This window comes from Pelophylax lessonae, assembly GCF_965119305.1.
Source record: "Pelophylax lessonae genome assembly, chromosome: 11".
Classification (NCBI taxonomy): domain Eukaryota; kingdom Metazoa; phylum Chordata; class Amphibia; order Anura; family Ranidae; genus Pelophylax; species Pelophylax lessonae.
The window spans coordinates 237,551,927-237,570,280 of record NC_138778.1 but is presented as its reverse complement, the minus strand read 5'-3'; the positions used below and the strand labels follow the sequence as shown (position 1 = coordinate 237,570,280).

The 18,354-nt window shown below is 50.6% G+C and overlaps 2 protein-coding genes across 2 annotated transcripts in view; one reads left to right on the top strand and one right to left on the bottom strand.

The window, feature by feature from the left end:
• LOC309566962 (uncharacterized protein) overlaps window positions 1-3,052 on the bottom strand; it is a 162,345-nt gene extending 159,293 nt beyond the window's left edge. The window contains exons 1-2 of the mRNA XM_082272282.1: window positions 2,865-3,052; window positions 2,655-2,778 (exon numbers count right to left, since the gene is read on the bottom strand). Coding sequence (XP_082128408.1) covers window positions 2,655-2,778; window positions 2,865-3,041 — 301 coding nt within the window. The 5' untranslated portion in view covers window positions 3,042-3,052. The remainder of the gene's footprint in view (window positions 1-2,654; window positions 2,779-2,864) is intronic.
• LOC309567520 (uncharacterized protein) overlaps window positions 1-18,354 on the top strand; it is a gene marked incomplete at its 5' end in the record, with an annotated part of 1,161,679 nt that overhangs the window by 885,626 nt on the left and 257,699 nt on the right. The gene's annotated exons all lie outside the window — the stretch shown is intronic.

Genomic DNA, 18,354 nt, shown 5'->3' with positions numbered 1-18,354 from the left:
TCCTTCTTCACAAGCATTCCCATTTCATCCCTTCACTTTCCCACCTACACTCTGCTAGTCTCACCATCTACTCTCATTAACCACTTTCAGGATTCGGCTGCTCAATGACCAGGCCCTATTTTGCGATTCGGCACTGCGTTACTTTAACAGACAATTGCGCGGTCGTGCGACGCTTTACCCAAATTAAATTGACGTCCTTTTTTTCCCATAAACAGAGCTTTCTTTTGGTGGTATTTGATCACCTGTGGGATTTTTATTTCTTGCGCTATAAACAAAAAAATAGCAACAATTTTGAAAAAATAACAATATTTTTCACATTCTTTTAAATAAAATCCACCAAAAAAATGTAAAAAATCAAAATTTTTTAACATTTTAGGCCAATTTCTTTTATGCTACATATTTTTGGTAAAAAAAAAATCGCAGTAAGTGTATTTTGATTGGTTTGCGCAAAAGTTATCGCGTCTACAAACTACAGGGAAAGATTTCTGTCATTTTTATTTTATTTTTATTTATTTTTTACGAGTAATGGCGGCGATCTGCGATTTTTAGCGGGACTGCGACATTGTAGCGGACAGATCGGGACCAGTGACATTACTACAGTAATCAGGGCTAAAAATATGCACTGTCCCTGTAGTAATGACACTGACAGGGAAGGGGTTAACAGAATTGGTGATCAAGGGGTTAAATGTGACCCTAGGGGCATAATTCTAACTGTGGGGGGCGTGGCTTGTGAAGTCATCACAGAGACATGTGATCCTATATAGCCTCTGTGATCACTTCAGGGAGAATGACAGTTGGTTGTGTTTACATCAGCCGTCCATCCTTCTCTGTCAGCGGCGGGAGATCGCAAGTGGGCGGCGGCCATTGGAGCCGCCAATCACACGCACTAGCTTCCCCGCTGATGAGCGGGGCGGGAGTGCGCCTCCGGCGGCGAGCGATCACCCCCCCCCCAGCTCCTCCCAGGTGAGCGCCGTACATCTGCGGGGGCTGGGGCTAAAGTGGTCATTCAGTATATAGATATTTCTTACACATTTCTACTTATTTACTACAGATATTCTTCTATGTCTCTACTAACCCCACTCCCTGTATCCGTACCCACTCCATGTATCCCTACCCGCTCCATGTATCCGTACCCGCTCCATGTATCCGTACCCGCTCCATGTATCCGTACCCGCTCCATGTATCCGTACCCGCTCCATGTATCCGTACCCGCTCCATGTATCCGTACCTACTCCATGTATCCGTACCCGCTCCATGTATCCGTACCCACTCCATGTATCCGTACCCACTCCATGTATCCGTACCCACTCCATGTATCCGTACCCGCTCCCTGTATCCGTACCCGCTCCATATATCCATACCCACTCCCTGTGTGTGGCGTGGTCTGCCATATCTGCCCGCCTTGTAGGTCCTCAGCTCCCGCGGAAGACAACCAGGGTGATGTTTTTGCCCCCAGTGCCAGTCCCAGCTAAAGTTACAGTGTAAGTTTTGGGAATTGGGGGGGGGGTTCTGTCTCCCTTTACCTCCCCCCACTCCCCCTTTCCAGGTTTTATTAGTTACCATTGCTGCTTTTTCTCATACGCGTCAAGTCTGCTGATGTAATGATTGCATTCAACCACCTATTACCTTTTATATTCTGCTATGCTGGTTTCTATGAACCTGGACTTGGGGACATCTGCCGGTCTTATCATCATTTTATTTCTATACATTTTCCATGTTATGGTTGTATATCTGTATGTACCAATAAACGTGTGACCTTCACCCTGACAACCTTCTCATCTCTCTCAAGTAAAGTCCCAACCCTCCTTTATTTCTACTTGAATAGGGATGGAGGCGCAGGACACCTCACACCGTGCGCCTCATTTAAAGTCCCACACCTCCCCCCCTTTGTGCACTTCATTTCTTTATTCATGGACCTTAGTCAGAGAGTGAGGAAACAACGAGAACTGTCTTTTATAGGAGTGACAGTGATGAGGGGATTATAGGACGAGTGTCCCCTCCCCCTCTATCACTCATTGCCATCTTCCCAACACAAGAAGTCCCGCACTTCCTTATTTAGTCCATGATTTAGTCATGAATAACAGAGGGGCTGAGCCCCACCAGAGGTCAGAGAGTGAGGATGGGGGGAGAACAACCAAGATGAAGACTGGACTGATCCTGAAGACCACCATCATTGGGTTACTGACTCCTCCCTCATTACCACTTTCTGTTTAAGGTTCAGAAGTTGGAGGATGTTATCACATTATTATCACCATGTAAAAGTCTGTCCTCCAATCAAATCATCAGATATAAAATGTCCAGCTGGTAGAAAATGGGTGTAACAAAAGAGAATCCATATTATGTGTATATATAGCAGTGGGTGGAGGGGAGAGAGCAGAAGTCAGGAGTATGTAATGTACAACATAGAGTATATAGTGCAGGGGTCAGGAGTATGTAATGTACAATATAAATTATACAGTGAAGAACGCATAATATTGGTATTCAGTAATAAGTGGTGGCCTAAATGCTCACATGAGACAAGCTGCAGAGGTCCCACACCGCTGCCTCCCATCTCCTGAGACTGAATACATTGTTTCTATGTCTTTATCAGATGATGGGGAATCTAGGTGGATCCTCCGTACTGCTCTCTCCTTTACAATAAAGTCTCCTCTTACCCGGTGATGTGAGGGGCGGCTGATTCTCCATCATGACGTCCTTGTAGAGATCCTTGTGTCCTTCTAAATACTCCCACTCCTCCATGGAGAAATAGACAGTGACATCCTGACACCTTATAGGAACCTGACACACACAATGATACAGTCACCATCCAGACACATCCCTTGTCTGTTACTGGATAATGTCCCAGAATTCCCAGCACCGCTCACCTCTCCTGTCAGCAGCTCCATCATCTTCTTGGTGACTTCTAGAACCTTCTGTGTGTTGTGTCTTGTAGGGATCAGGGATGGAGGTGGGGGGATGGTGATGAGATTCTGGATTCTCGAGGATCTTCTGGTCATATTATGAGATCTCCTTCTTGTCTCATTTTCAGTAGATTTCTTCATTATTACTGTACAGTTCTGTGTTATACAAAGATAAATATCACTCTCCCACAGGGACGTCTTTATATCATCAATGGCCCCTGGGAAAATGAATGTAATGGGGCCCCTACCTGCCCAAATGTACGCACATAGTCTCAAAAATAAGTACATGGGGAGAAGAGGGACACAGTACAGGGGAGTAAAGGGGTGCAGTACAGGGGAATAGAGGGGCACGATGCAGGGGAATAGAGGGGCACAGTACAGGGGAGTAAAGGGGCAGGGTACAGGGAAGTAGAAGGGCATAGTACAGGGGAGTAGGAGGGGCACAGTACAGGGGAGTAGGAGGGACACAGTAAAGAGGAGTAATAGGGCACAGTACAGGGGAGTAGAAGGGAACAGTAAGGGGGAGTAGGTGGGGCACAGTACGGGGGAGTAGGAGGGGCACAGTAAAGGGGAGTGGGAGGGGCACAGTAAAGGGGAGTGGGAGGGGCACAGTAAAGGGGAGTGGGAGGGGCACAGTAAAGGGGAGTAGGAGGGGCACAGTAAAGAGGAGTAGGAGGGGCACAGTAAAGAGGAGTAGGAGGGCACAGTAAAGAGTAGGAGGGCACAGTAAACAGGAGTAGGAGGGGCACAGTGGAGGCACTGTGATGGTCATATGATCACCTGACTTCACCAGAGGAAATCTCTGTTTTGAGGAACCAATAGGAATATCATGTTAGAGTCCCAGAATCCTCCTCACCTCTCTGGTCAGGTCTGTGTTTTATTAATAGAGATAAGAGTGATGTCAAGTGACCTCCCAGAATCCCCCTCACCTCTCCGGTCAGCAGGTAGATGATCTCCAGGGTGAGGTTTAGTATCTTCTCAGTCATGTGACTCCGGTCCTCCTCCATCCTCATTGGTGCTGTCATTAGATCTATACAGGTCTCCGTGTAGACGGATAACTTTGGGAAATGAAAGTAAGAATTATTTGGATGGTATTGGTCACACAATAATAGGATGTGAGGGGGGTAATAGGAGGGTTGCTGTACATTTAAGGACTACTGCCCTTATGGGAACACATTTAGTTTGGACTGCTTAGTGTTTACTACATTTTCAAGGTCCTGGGACTCTCTTGACCTGCCGGATCAGAAATTCCCTTTCCTCTGTTGGGTTTGTTTGATTTCTGAACTGGATTTGATTAGTATTAGATCTGCAGACAAGGAATGATAAAATACGATCCTTCCTGAGACTTGTTTGCTCTGAGGCAGTGCTGTGAGGTCAATGTTGGGTCATCATGATGTCCAGGAAGGGGAACTTGCTGGCTTTTGGCAAGAGTTGCCGGCTAATCAGGATAATTACCAGAACTCCGGCTGTAAGGCTCCAATCTCCGGTAGCCTGCGGACTGACAGGAGTGATGTCACTGTCACTCTGCAGTAAGAGAAGGGATTGGATAGCAAGAGTGTGGCAGTACCTGGAAAGCTTCTAAAATGGCAGATAAATAGCCTTTTAAGACAAAATGGTAGATTCTGTGGTACTACAGAGATCATGACAGCCAAGCTGCGCATTTGAGTCCCCCACCTTCTCCCTCATATTTTTCCTCTCTAGCCCTTCCAAGAACGAACGAGAATACAGATAAGAAGTGAAGGGCAGTAATTGCTACATGCAGATGTTCAGGAGTCAATGGTAGGGGGAGGATTTCTATTGTATTAATGCCAAGCTAGTTCGGGAAATATGTATCTGTGATGTAACTGCTGTTTCCTATATGTGATGTACACGCTTTTTCACTCACTTAGCAAGCAGGCATTAACCGGGCTAAGCCATTTTCGCTGGCGAGTAAAAAGGTTTGATTCCAAAGCCTGAGTCCAAGAAATTCATTCTGGGTTTCAATTTATTTGCTGCAACATTTATTTGGTGCATTGGATTCAGGAAACCAAGGTGGAATTTTTGAGACTGGTGGCTGTTCCACCGTGACTCATTGGGGATCGGTCCGGAGCCGGTTCTTTGGATCAAGCCTACGTCTCAGGCGCCACTGAATGAATTTGTCTGGGAGACTACGCTGTATCTTGGTGGCCTGCTCCGAAACCGCCCCGACGACGTCTTGAGAATCCAGGCTCAGGAACCAACAAAACTGTTGGAGCTCCACTTAAGGCCCAGGTGAGATCTTTGCCTTCTGATTGGGATAAGTCAGGCCAGGACCTATCAACGGTATTTGAGAGAAGGGGGGCCTGATAACCTCCTGAGAAAACCCCAAGAAAGAGGATGATAGAGCATCCTGGGCGGACCTCAATCAGTTAGTTATCCTGTGTGGCAAAGGTCAGTGTGAATGGTGTGCATGAGACATTGCCTGGTAACAAGCGATAGTGGACCCTGTGTAGACGCAGTTGTCAGTCGGGCAACCGTATCTAAGTCGTTGATAAGAGAAAGCAATTGTTGTTTGAATTACCCCTTTTGCGTTGAGAGTCTTGGACACCTTACCAGATTCTCAAAACCTTACTGTAAACTCTGTGTCTGTCTTGACGTCTCTAGGGCTACAAAACAGGTGGGAACCAGTCAGTCCTATCCCCCCTAGAGTGTATGATCAAAAAGTTCAGGAAGGGATGCTCAAAGGTAACAGAATAAGTTTATTGTGGTGTCTGCGTCTTTCAGCGTTAAACCTCTGAACTAAAAGAGAGGTATCGGCAGTGTCTGTCAGTGCATGGCGGCCTTCCAGTAAAGAATAGATACTGACACCGTAATATTTATAGCTTTGCTTAACTGTTGTTCTGTTGTAAGATGTAAAGTCCCTGGTAAGGGACCTCTGCCTCCGCGTAATAAGTAATATTATGAAGAAAAAGAAAGAGAGTGGAGCAAATGACATAGGAGTTATGAAATGTAACATGTAAAGAGTGTCATGAGAATCTCTCCCTGGTATGATTAATATGTAGATCTATGAATTAATAATTTAGTACTCCCATGGTTTTCAGGGAATACAGACTGGGACATAAAGTATTTAAGGGTGGGAGGACTGAATTGGTTGAAGTATGCCCCGGGATATACTCCTGAGTCCCCACAGGTATTTTCTAATGTTCCCTCAGCCCTTGGACCATCCCTAGCTAGTTATGATGCAGTATACTCCTCCCTTTCACTAAAGAAAGAGGATGATTTAAGACCAAATCCTACTGCGTCTTGCCCACACATAGAACAACAATTCCCAGATAGCAAGCATGGTGCGGGAGCGGAATAGGGAGCAAGAAGAGAAGAAATTCCAAGGGAAGAATAGGCTGTTTACACAGTGGTGTATGCCCTATTACATTACAATCAGTGTAGAAAGTAAGATCAGTGATGCAATTTCCATATATTATAATGGGAAATTATGTAGTAATTGAGCCCATAGATACACCTGAACTAAATGATATAATACCAGAATCTTAGGATCTGACTTAGACTCAGGGTCAGACTGGACACCAGCTTGCAATCTTGTTTTTTGTTTGATAAATTGGGCGACAGACCGATATAAAAATGAAACTGTTGTATCTTTGGGAAGCCTCAATTTGTAATAGTAATAGTATTGGTCTCTGGACGGTAGAAGTTTTGGAGCATTGTTTGAATATCAAAAACGATGAGCTGACCGCTCAGATTGTAAAACTATATGTAAGATGTGTGTGTGTCCGAATTGCTTGTAGTTAGCTAATGTTGAGGACATATTGCTTGTATGAAGATGTTGGATGCTTGTTGTATTGTCTTTATTAAATGACAATGTTACCTGAATTAAGACAGAGAGTTAAAGCCAAGTATGGCTGATTTGTGGCATAGGTTTTGTTACTTTTGTCTGTGGGTTTGGCATTGGAGGAGTTAAGTAGTGAAGCTGAAGCAAAAGTTCTGTAAAGCTGTAAATGAGAAAAAGTAAAGAAATACAGAAGGGTTAATAGTGTAGGTACTGAAATGCCTGTGTGCCTTTCCAGATTCCTCCCCTCCCTTCACATTTGTGTCCATGCAAAAAGGGGGTAGGGAGATGGAGAGATCATTACAGACATTTATGTTTGAGGGTCTGTGTAAGTTTATTATTAGGAGAGGTAAGTAATCAAATGAAGGTGAAAGTTTAGTAAAGTGGTACTGTATATGAGAAGGATAAAAGCCTTTGTAGCAAGTCTTGGTATGTTTAACTGAGAAATCATTCGTACAGCCTCCCCCGTATATAGAGGAACATGTCACCTGCAGATATGAGTAGTCTCGATGCCCACCCTGTAGACTGGGGGGAATCAAGTAGGGCTGCAACTAACGATTATTTTAATAATCGATTAGTTGCCGATTATTTTTTTGATTAATCAGATAAAATCATAAAAAAAACTCAATATGCCTTTTTTTTCATTTATTTAAAATAATAATGAACAAACAGAGTGTTAGTGCCGGTTCACAGTTGTGCGGTTTGCGAGATCGCATGTAATTCAGAGCTAAATTACATGCGATCTCATGTGCGGATGTGAGTTCAGCCATACACTTTGTATGGCTGAATTTGCAGCGCATCCGCAGCAAACTCGCACATGAGGCTTTTTTTGAGCCGCATCAGAATCGGATCGCACAGTGGTTCACACTTGTGCGATCCGATTCTGTGCGAACTTGCAGATTGCACTGCGATATGCGATTGCAACTGGGGGTGTCGTTAACTTTTAATTGACACCCCCTGCGTAGCGCATATGGCAGTGTGAACTGCCAGATGTGCGGATGCAATGCGGGAACACGCTGCATATTCGCAGCGTTCCCGCATGGCACAAGTGTGAACTGGCACTCACACACAAACTGCAGAAACAAAAACGTAAACTTTACAATTAACATTACACAACTATGCAAATTTTTAGAAAGCAGTACAAAAACAACAAACATTCTGAAAAAAAGGTGGGCTTGGACTATACCTGTTCAAGAAACTTCTGGCAACACCAGTGATGGGGCACTGCTTCTCCCCCCCCCCCCACGGTAACACCATTGATGGGGCACTGTTCCCCCCCCCACGGCAACACCAGTGATGGGGCACTGTTCCCCCCCCCACGGCAACACCAGTGATGGGGCACTGTCCCCCCCACCCCCCACGGCAACACCAGTGATGGGGCACTGTTTACTCCCCCTGGGCAACACCAGTGATGGGGCACTGTCCCCCCCCCCGGCAACACCAGCGATGGGGCACCGTCTCCCCCCCCCACAGCAACACCAGTGATGGGGCACTGTTCCCCCCCAAGGCAACCCCCCCGGGCAACACCAGTGATGGGGCACTGTTTACTCCCCCCGGGCAACACCAGTGATGGGGCACTGTCCCCCCCGGCAATACCAGTGATGGGGCACTGTCCCCCGCCCACGGCAACACCAGTGATGGGGCACTGTTCCCCCCCCAAGGCAACCCCCCCTGGGCAACACTGTTTACTCCCCCCGGGCAACACCAGTGATGAGGCACTGTTTACTCCCCCCCCCCCCCCCCGGCAACACCAGTGATGGGGCACTGTTTGGGAATAAAATCAAGTAACATTTGCAGGGCACATAATGCTCCCAGTACTTTTATACCAAAACTTTTTTTTTTTTTTAATTAAGCTCCTATATACTGTAAATATAATAAACGCTTATCTAGATTAAAGAGTTTAAATAATCCTTATAAGGTGCAATATTATAATAGAAAAATAAGTGAATAAAAACGTCCCTGTCAGCCAGAGATATGAAATAGGGAGCATAGAAAGACCCCCTATATGTGCTATATGGACGTTTTTAATCACTTATTTTTCTATTATAATATTGCACTTTATAAGGAATATTAACTCTTATCAGGATAAGCTTTTATTCTATTGTTTGGCGGGCTGCATTGCATGGACAGGACACTGTAACACTAAGCTCTGCACTCACGTGCTGCTTCTCTCCTCTTTTCCTCCCTCGATCTGACTCACTGACTCCCTCACTGACGTCAGCAAGAAGGCGGAGAGGAAAGCAAGAGAGGAAAGGAGGAGGGAGGGGGAGGTCACGGAAGTGCCAAGCTGTGAGAGACAGCGAGTGCAGCCGGCGGCTTCACAGAGGAGACGGAGCTCGCTGACAGGCAGGGAAAGTCCAGAACACAGCACAACTAATCGAAGGATCAACTAATCGATAATGACAATCGTTGACAACGATTGTAATTATCGATTATTATCGATTTTGTCGATTAGTTGTTTCAGCCCTAGAATAAAGTTTAAGTCATTATGTTGCACAGGAAGATGACCAGACCCCCCTCAGTGTCAGTCTTATGGCGCTTTTCCACTGCATGGTACGGATCGGTTTGGAGCTTTTCCACTGCATGGTACCGCATGGTACGTGTTAGAACGGTTCGGTACGGTTTGGTACAGCGGTGTTTTTCCACTACAAGTTACGGCCTCGCTTAAACAGTACCACCTCGGTTGGGGTTCCAAACGGGCCGTACCAATACCATATCCCACAATCCTTTGCATGCAGCATTGATTGTTTGTCACTACTAGCCACTGATTGGTCAGAGAATTGTTGTAATCCAACCCACTTACTACTGGAAAAGCAAACGGAGCCGAGTAGAGCCTATACAGTGCTGAAACGTGCCAACTCGTACCATGCAGTGGAAAAGCAAACTGAGCCAAGCTGGGCCAAGCAGTGCCGAGTGGAGCCGAGCCGGTACTTGCAGTGGAAAAGTGCCAATAGTGTATATACCCCAAATGGTACCCCTGGGCTTGACACCCTCAGCATAAGTAGGATGAAATCGGCCCATCAATGGGTTCATATATGTCAATGTCCACTTCCACCCCAAAGACTCCCGATTCCAGGAACTGAACTCTTGCCCTGTCTTTTCAACTCAGCTATAACAGACTTGTTCCGCACAATAATTCAGACTTCTAGTCCCACTTTGGCGGACTGCCAGCAGGTCCTACTGACTCTTTTCAATGCAGAGGAGTGACACAGAATAAGCCAAGCAGGTTTAAAGTATGTTGAAGAGTTATGAAAAACAGCTGTGGCCCCATTAGGTGGATTACAGATCGGAAATGAAGAGAGAATCTGACCATGGAATAAAAGTAATGTGAACAAGTTAACAGTTGCAGTTACACAAGTTAAAAGGTATCTAGAAGAAAAGCTCAATTGTGCCAAAAGACTGTAAAAATAACTGGGGTTCGGGGTGTCAGGCCAGAGACAGTTGGGAAAGGGCAGGAAAGAAGCTGATTGCCAGATCCCTGCCCAAACCTGGGAGCAGCAGGATTCTGCCGGATTTGGATACCAGACCCTCTAAGACCCTCTCCACAAAGGGGGAGAGAGCCATTTCTATGAGAAGAATAGCAGTGGGAGTCCTGACACAGTACCTGGGATCATGGCAATGCCCTGTGGCATATTTCACAAAACAACTGGACACTGTAGCACAGGGTTGGCCACCTTGCTTGCGGGCTATCGCAGCCATGGCCCTCTTGATGACAGAAGCTGACAAGTTATCGCTAGGTCAGGAAACCTATGTCCGAGTCCCATACCAGGTACAGGCACTAATGGATTACAAAGGAAATCACTGGTTCAACAGCCGGATGGTCAAATACCAGGCCATGCTGTGTGAAAATCATCAAATCCATTTAGAGACTGTTAATACCCTAAACCCAGCCACTCTGCTTCCTACCTCACCAGAACCTCTGGCACATGACTGCCTCTAGGTCATGGATAAAGTCTACGCAAGTCGGCCAGACTTGAAAGGCAGCCCCTTGGAAAAGCCAGATGTGGATTGTACTTCACTGATGGCAGCAGATTTGTAAAGGATTGGATCCACTATACCGGCTATGCAGTGGTTACACAGGAGACAGTGATAGAGACAGGAGCCTTATCACAGGGAACCTCTTCTCAGAAAGTGGAATTAATAGCGCTAACCAGGGCATTACAACTCGCTGCCACCATAAGACTGAATGCTTATGTGGACTCTAAATATGCCTTCCTGACTCTCCATTCTCATGGAGCCCTGTATAAGGAAAGAGGGCTCATTACATCTGGAGGGAAGAGCATCAAGTATGGGACAGAAATACTGGAACTATTGGAAGCAGTATGGGCCCCCTCTGAAGTTACAGTAGTCCACTGTAGAGGCCATCAGAAGGGAGACTCCCAGGTAGCTAGAGGCAATAGGACAGCAGACCGAGCGGCCAGGGATACAGCATTCCAGTGGCCCCCACAACAAATAGCCCCCCTGTTCCCAGGGCTGTGGAGTTGGTAGATAAATGTTCCGACTCCTCAGTTTTTTTGTACTTCGGACTCCGACTCCTCTGTATTAAAATGTATTAATATTTCGACACTGACTTGGGTGGGTGGCATTGCAGTAACTATTCTGGCCACATCACTAACGATCTCTGGATAAACAAGGATGGCTTCTTCAACAGTAAGTTTTGATGAGCGATCATACTTTTCAACTACTTTTAGTGCTTTATAAAACTCCTGTTGGAATTTTTTTATTTGGACATTTACTGGTTCTGTAACGCTTATGCGACATCGCTTTCCTTTAGCAACTTCCATTTTGTATAAGAAGGAATCAAAGTCTAATTCTTGGTTTGAAGAAGATGGTCCTGAGTTACCACTATTGCTTAAAAGAACTTCATCCTGTGGAGGTATTTCAGGTCGTAATCCCTTCATGCGAACTGCTACATCAGAGGGCCTTTTTCCCAGTAGCAGTCTGTTCACTGTTCAACAAAAGTCAGCTCATTGGGTCGACATAAATAGCCGCTAACAAGATTTCATTTTCCGGCAAAAGACTCTCTTTTCATCATTGAAAAAGCAATGCCCTCAGCTATTAACCCTCCATTTTTGTTCAGGCGATATAACAGGCTCTTCCATTCCAAGAGGAATTTACCCAGGGGTAGATCGTCACATTGCAACCTCTTGGTGACAGTGAAGGGGTGAGAAAGAAGGTTCTCCAGCTCTTTTGTTTGTGTCCACTGGCTTTCAGTTAATGCAAGATTTTCATTGTCCATTTCTTCTATGAAGTCTTTAAGTTTAAGCAAACGCTTCACCATTAAATAAGTGCTTCCCCAGCGAGTTGTTTGATCCAAAATGGCTCCTTTTCCTGCACATCTTTTCAAAATTGCATCTGTTTTCGGGGCCCTGGCTGCAACAATTACTTGCCGTCATGGGCATCCGCAGAACTTTTTTCAGGGAGGGGCATTATTTTAAGGTCACCCATGCTCCGCTCCTTTTCGCCCCCATAGATCCCCTTTAGAGCAGGCCAGGCCAGGGTCCCCCATAGATCCCATTTAGAGCAGGGTCCCCATAGATCCCCCTTTAAAGCAGGCCAGGGTCCCCCATAAAGCCCCCTTTAGAGCAGGCCAGGGTCCCCATAGATCCCCTTAGAGCAGACCAGGCCAGGGTCCCCCGTAGATCTCCTTTAGAGCAAGGTCCCCATAGATTTCCCTCTTAGAGCAGGCCAGGAAATTTCCAGGGGGGAGCACTTGCCCCCCTCAGCTCCTCTACTTCCCCCAGAGACCCCTCAGCTCCTTTACTTCCCCCAAAGACCCCTCAGCTCCTCTACTTCCCCCAGAGACCCCTCAGCTCCTCTACTTCCCCCAGAGACCCCTCAGCTCCTTCACTTCCCCCAGAGACCCCTCAGCTCCTCCACTTCCCCCAGAGACCCCTCAGATCCTCAACTTCCCCCAGAGACCCCTCAGCTCCTCTACTTCCCTCAGAGACCCCTCAGCTCCTCAACTTCCCTCAGAGACCCCTCAGCTCCTCTACTTCCCCCAGAGACCCCTCAGCTCCTCTACTTCCCCCAGAGACCCCTCGGCTCCTCAACTTCCCCCAGAGACCCCTCAGCTCCTCTACTTCCCTCAGAGACCCCTCAGCTCCTCTACTTCCTCCAGAGACCCCTCAGCTCCTCTACTTCCCTCAGAGACCCCTCAGCTCCTCTACTTCCCTCAGAGATCCATCAGCTCTACTTCCCCCAGAGAACCCTCGGCTCCTCTACGTCCCCCAGAGACCCCTCAGCTCCTCTACTTCCCCCAGAGACCCCTCAGCTCCTCTACTTCCCCCAGAGACCCCTCAGCTCCTCTACTTCCCTCAGAGACCCCTCAGCTCCTCTACTTCCCTCAGAGACCCCTCAGCTCCTCTACTTCCTCTAGAGACCCCTCAGCTCCTCTACTTCCCTCAGAGACCCCTCAGCTCCTCTACTTCCCCCAGAGACCCCTCAGCTCCTCTACTTCCCTCAGAAACCCCTCAGCTTCTCTACTTCCCCCAGAGACCCCTCAGATCCTCTACTTCCCCCAGAGACCCCTCAGCTCCTCTACTTCCCTCAGAGACCCCTTAGCTCCTCTACTTCCCCCAGAGACCCCTCAGCTCCTCTACTTCCCCCAGAGACCCCTCAGCTCCTCTACTTCCCCCAGAGACCCCTCAGCTCCTCTACTTCCCCCAGAGACCCCTCGGCTCCTCAACTTCCCCCAGAGACCCCTCAGCTCCTCTACTTCCCCCAGAGACCCCTCAGCTCCTCTACTTCCCTCAGAGACCCCTCAGCTCCTCTACTTCCTCCAGAGACCCCTCAGCTCCTCTACTTCCCTCAGAGACCCCTCAGCTCCTCTACTTCCCTCAGAGATCCATCAGCTCTACTTCCCCCAGAGAACCCTCGGCTCCTCTACGTCCCCCAGAGACCCCTCAGCTCCTCTACTTCCCCCAGAGACCCCTCAGCTCCTCTACTTCCCCCAGAGACCCCTCAGCTCCTCTACTTCCCTCAGAGACCCCTCAGCTCCTCTACTTCCCTCAGAGACCCCTCAGCTCCTCTACTTCCTCCAGAGACCCCTCAGCTCCTCTACTTCCCTCAGAGACCCCTCAGCTCCTCTACTTCCCCCAGAGACCCCTCAGCTCCTCTACTTCCCTCAGAAACCCCTCAGCTTCTCTACTTCCCCCAGAGACCCCTCAGATCCTCTACTTCCCCCAGAGACCCCTCAGCTCCTCTACTTCCCTCAGAGACCCCTTAGCTCCTCTACTTCCCCCAGAGACCCCTCAGCTCCTCTACTTCCCCCAGAGACCCCTCAGCTCCTCTACTTCCCCCAGAGACCCCTCAGCTCCTCTACTTCCCCCAGAGACCCCTCAGCTCCTCTACTTCCCTCAGAGACCCCTCAGCTCCTCTACTTCCTCCAGAGACCCCTCAGCTCCTCTACTTCCCTCAGAGACCCCTCAGCTCCTCTACTTCCCTTAGAGACCCATCAGCTCTACTTCCCCCAGAGACCCCTCGGCTCCTCTACATCCCCCAGAGACCCCTCAGCTCCTCTACTTCCCCCAGAGACCCCTCAGCTCCTCTACTTCCCCCAGAGAACCCTCAGCTCCTCTACTTCCCCCAGAGAACCCTCAGCTCCTCTACTTCCCCCAGAGAAACCTCAGCTCCTCTACTTCCCTCAGAGACCCCTCAGCTCCTCTACTTCCCCCAGAGACCCCTCAGCTCCTTTACTTCCCCCAGAGACCCCTCAGCTCCTCTACTTCCCCCAGAGACCCCTCAGCACCTCCACTTCCCCCAGAGACCCCTCAGATCCTCTACTTCCCCCAAAGACCCCTAAGCTCCTCTACTTCCCTCAGAGACCCCTCAGCTCCTCTACTTCCCCCAGAGACCCCTCAGCTCCTCTACTTCCTCCAGAGACCCCTCAGCTCCTCTACTTCCCCCAGAGACCCCTCAGCTCCTTTACTTCCCCCAGAGACCCCTCAGCTCCTCTACTTCACCCAGAGACCCCTCAGCTCCTCCACTTCCCCCAGAGACCCCTCAGATCCTCTACTTCCCCCAGAGACCCCTCAGCTCCTCTACTTCCCCCAGAGACCCCTCAGCTCCTTTACTTCCCCCAGAGACCCCTCAGCTCCTCTACTTCCCCCAGAGACCCCTCAGCACCTCCACTTCCCCCAGAGACCCCTCAGATCCTCTACTTCCCCCAAAGACCCCTAAGCTCCTCTACTTCCCCCAGCGACCCCTCAGCTCCTCTACTTCCCCCAGCGACCCCTCAGCTCCTCTCCTTCCCCCAGAGACCCCTCAGCTCCTCTACTTCCCCCAGAGACCCCTCAGCTCCTCTACTTCCCTCAGAGACCCCTCAGCTCCTCAACTTCCCTCAGAGACCCCTCAGCTCCTCTACTTCCCCCAGAGACCCCTCAGCTCCTCTACTTCCCCCAGAGACCCCTCAGCTCCTCTACTTCCCCCAGAGACCCCTCAGCTCCTCTACTTCCCCCAGAGACCCCTCAGCTCCTCTACTTCCCCCAGAGACCCCTCAGCTCTTCTACTTCCCCCAGAGACCCCTCAGCTCCTCCACTTCCCCCAGAGACCCCTCAGATCCTCTACTTCCCCCAGAGACCCCTAAGCTCCTCTACTTCCCCCAGAGACCCCTCAGATCCTCTACTTCCCCCAGAGACCCCTAAGCTCCTCTACTTCCCCCAGAGACCCCTCAGCTCCTCAACTTCCCTCAGAGACCCCTCAGCTCCTCTACTTCCCTCAGAGACCCCTCAGCTCCTCTACTTCCCCCAGAGACCCCTCAGCTCCTCTACTTCCCCCAGAGACCCCTCAGCTCCTTTACTTCCCCCAGAGACCCCTCAGCTCCTCTACTTCCCCCAGAGACCCCTCAGCTCCTCTACTTCCCCCAGAGACCCCTCAGATCCTCTACTTCCCCCAAAGACCCCTAAGCTCCTCTACTTCCCTCAGAGACCCCTCAGCTCCTCAACTTCCCCCAGAGACCCCTCAGCTCCTCTACTTCCCCCAGAGACCCCTCAGCTCCTCTACTTCCCCCAGAGACCCCTCAGCTCCTTTACTTCCCCCAGAGACCCCTCAGCTCCTCTACTTCCCCCAGAGACCCCTCAGCTCCTCCACTTCCCCCAGAGACCCCTCAGATCCTCTACTTCCCCCAGAGACCCCTAAGCTCCTCTACTTCCCTCAGAGACCCCTCAGCTCCTCAACTTCCCCCAGAGACCCCTCAGCTCCTCTACTTCCCCCAGAGACCCCTCAGCTCCTCTACTTCCCCCAGAGACCCCTCAGATCCTCTACTTCCCCCAAAGACCCCTCAGCTCCTCTACTTCACCCAGAGACCCCTCAGCTCCTCCACTTCCCCCAGAGACCCCTCAGATCCTCTACTTCCCCCAGAGACCCCTCAGCTCCTCTACTTCCCCCAGAGACCCCTCAGCTCCTTTACTTCCCCCAGAGACCCCTCAGCTCCTCTACTTCCCCCAGAGACCCCTCAGCACCTCCACTTCCCCCAGAGACCCCTCAGATCCTCTACTTCCCCCAAAGACCCCTAAGCTCCTCTACTTCCCCCAGAGACCCCTCAGCTCCTTTACTTCCCCCAGAGACCACTCAGCTCCTCTACTTCCCCCAGAGACCCCTCGGCTCCTCTACGTCCCCCAGAGACCCCTCAGCTCCTCTACTTCCCTCAGAGACCCCTCAGCTCCTCTACTTCCCCCAGAGACCCCTCAGCTCCTCTACTTCCCTCAGAGACCCCTCAGCTCCTCTACTTCCTCCAGAGACCCCTCAGCTCCTCTACTTCCCTCAGATCCCTCAGCTCCTCTACATCCCCCAGAGACCCCTCAGCTCCTCTACTTCCCCCAGAGACCCCTCAGCTTCTCTACTTCCTTCAGAGACCCCTCAGCTCCTCTACTTCCCTCAGAGACCCCTCGGCTCCTCTACTTCCCCCAGAGACCCCTCGGCTCCTCTACTTCCCCCAGAGACCCCTCGGCTCCTCTACTTCCCCCAGAGACCCCTCAGCTCCTCTACTTTCCCCAGAGACCCCTCAGCTCCTCTACTTCCCTCAGTGACCCCTCAGCTCCTCTACTTCCCTCAGAGACCCCTCAGCTCCTCTACTTCCCCCAGAGACCCCTCAGCTACTCTACTTCCCTCAGAGACCCCTAAGCTCCTCTACTTCCCTCAGAGACCCCTCAGCTCCTCTACTTCCCCCAGAGACCCCTCAGCTCCTTTACTTCCCCCAGAGACCACTCAGCTCCTCTACTTCCCCCAGAGACCCCTCAGCTCCTTTACTTCCCCCAGAGACCCCTCAGCTCCTCAACTTCCCTCAGAGACCCCTCAGCTCCTCTACTTCCCTCAGAGACCCCTCAGCTCCTCTACTTCCCTCAGAGACCCCTCAGCTCCTCTACTTCCCCCAGAGACCCCTCAGCTCCTCTACTTCCCCCAGAGACCCCTCAGCTCCTTTACTTCCCCCAGAGACCCCTCAGCTCCTCTACTTCCCCCAGAGACCCCTCAGCTCCTCTACTTCCCCCAGAGACCCCTCAGATCCTCTACTTCCCCCAAAGACCCCTAAGCTCCTCTACTTCCCTCAGAGACCCCTCAGCTCCTCAACTTCCCCCAGAGACCCCTCAGCTCCTCTACTTCCCCCAGAGACCCCTCAGCTCCTCTACTTCCCCCAGAGACCCCTCAGCTCCTCTACTTCCCCCAGAGACCCCTCAGCTCCTCCACTTCCCCCAGAGACCCCTCAGATCCTCCACTTCCCCCAGAGACCCCTAAGCTCCTCTACTTCCCTCAGAGACCCCTCAGCTCCTCTACTTCCCCCAGAGACCCCTCAGCTCCTTTACTTCCCCCAGAGACCACTCAGCTCCTCTACTTCCCCCAGAGACCCCTCAGCTCCTCCACTTCCCCCAGAGACCCCTCAGATCCTCCACTTCCCCCAGAGACCCCTCAGCTCCTCTACTTCCTCCAGAGACCCCTCAGCTCCTCTACTTCCCTCAGAGACCCCTCAGCTCCTCTACTTCCCCCAGAGACCCATCAGCTCCTCTACTTCCCCCAGAGACCCCTCAGCTCCTCTACTTCCTCCAGAGACCCCTCAGCTCCTCTACTTCCTCCAGAGACCCCTCAGCTCCTCTACTTCCCCCAGAGACCCCTCAGCTCCTCTACTTCCCCCAGAGACCCCTCAGCTCCTCTACTTCCCTCAGAGACCCCTCAGCTCCTCTACTTCCCTCAGAGACCCCTCAGCTCCTCTACTTCCCCCAGAGAGCCCTCAGCTCCTCTACTTCCCTCAGAGACCCATCAGCTCTACTTCCCCCAAAGACCCCTCGGCTCCTCTACGTCCCCCAGAGACCCCTCAGCTCCTCTACTTCCCTCAGAGACCCCTCAGCTCCTCTACTTCCCCCAGAGACCCCTCAGCTCCTCTACTTCCCTCAGAGACCCCTCAGCTCCTCTACTTCCTCCAGAGACCCCTCAGCTCCTCTACTTCCCTCAGATCCCTCAGCTCCTCTACATCCCCCAGAGACCCCTCAGCTCCTCTACTTCCCCCAGAGACCCCTCAGCTTCTCTACTTCCTTCAGAGACCCCTCAGCTCCTCTACTTCCCTCAGAGACCCCTCGGCTCCTCTACTTCCCCCAGAGACCCCTCGGCTCCTCTACTTCCCCCAGAGACCCCTCGGCTCCTCTACTTCCCCCAGAGACCCCTCAG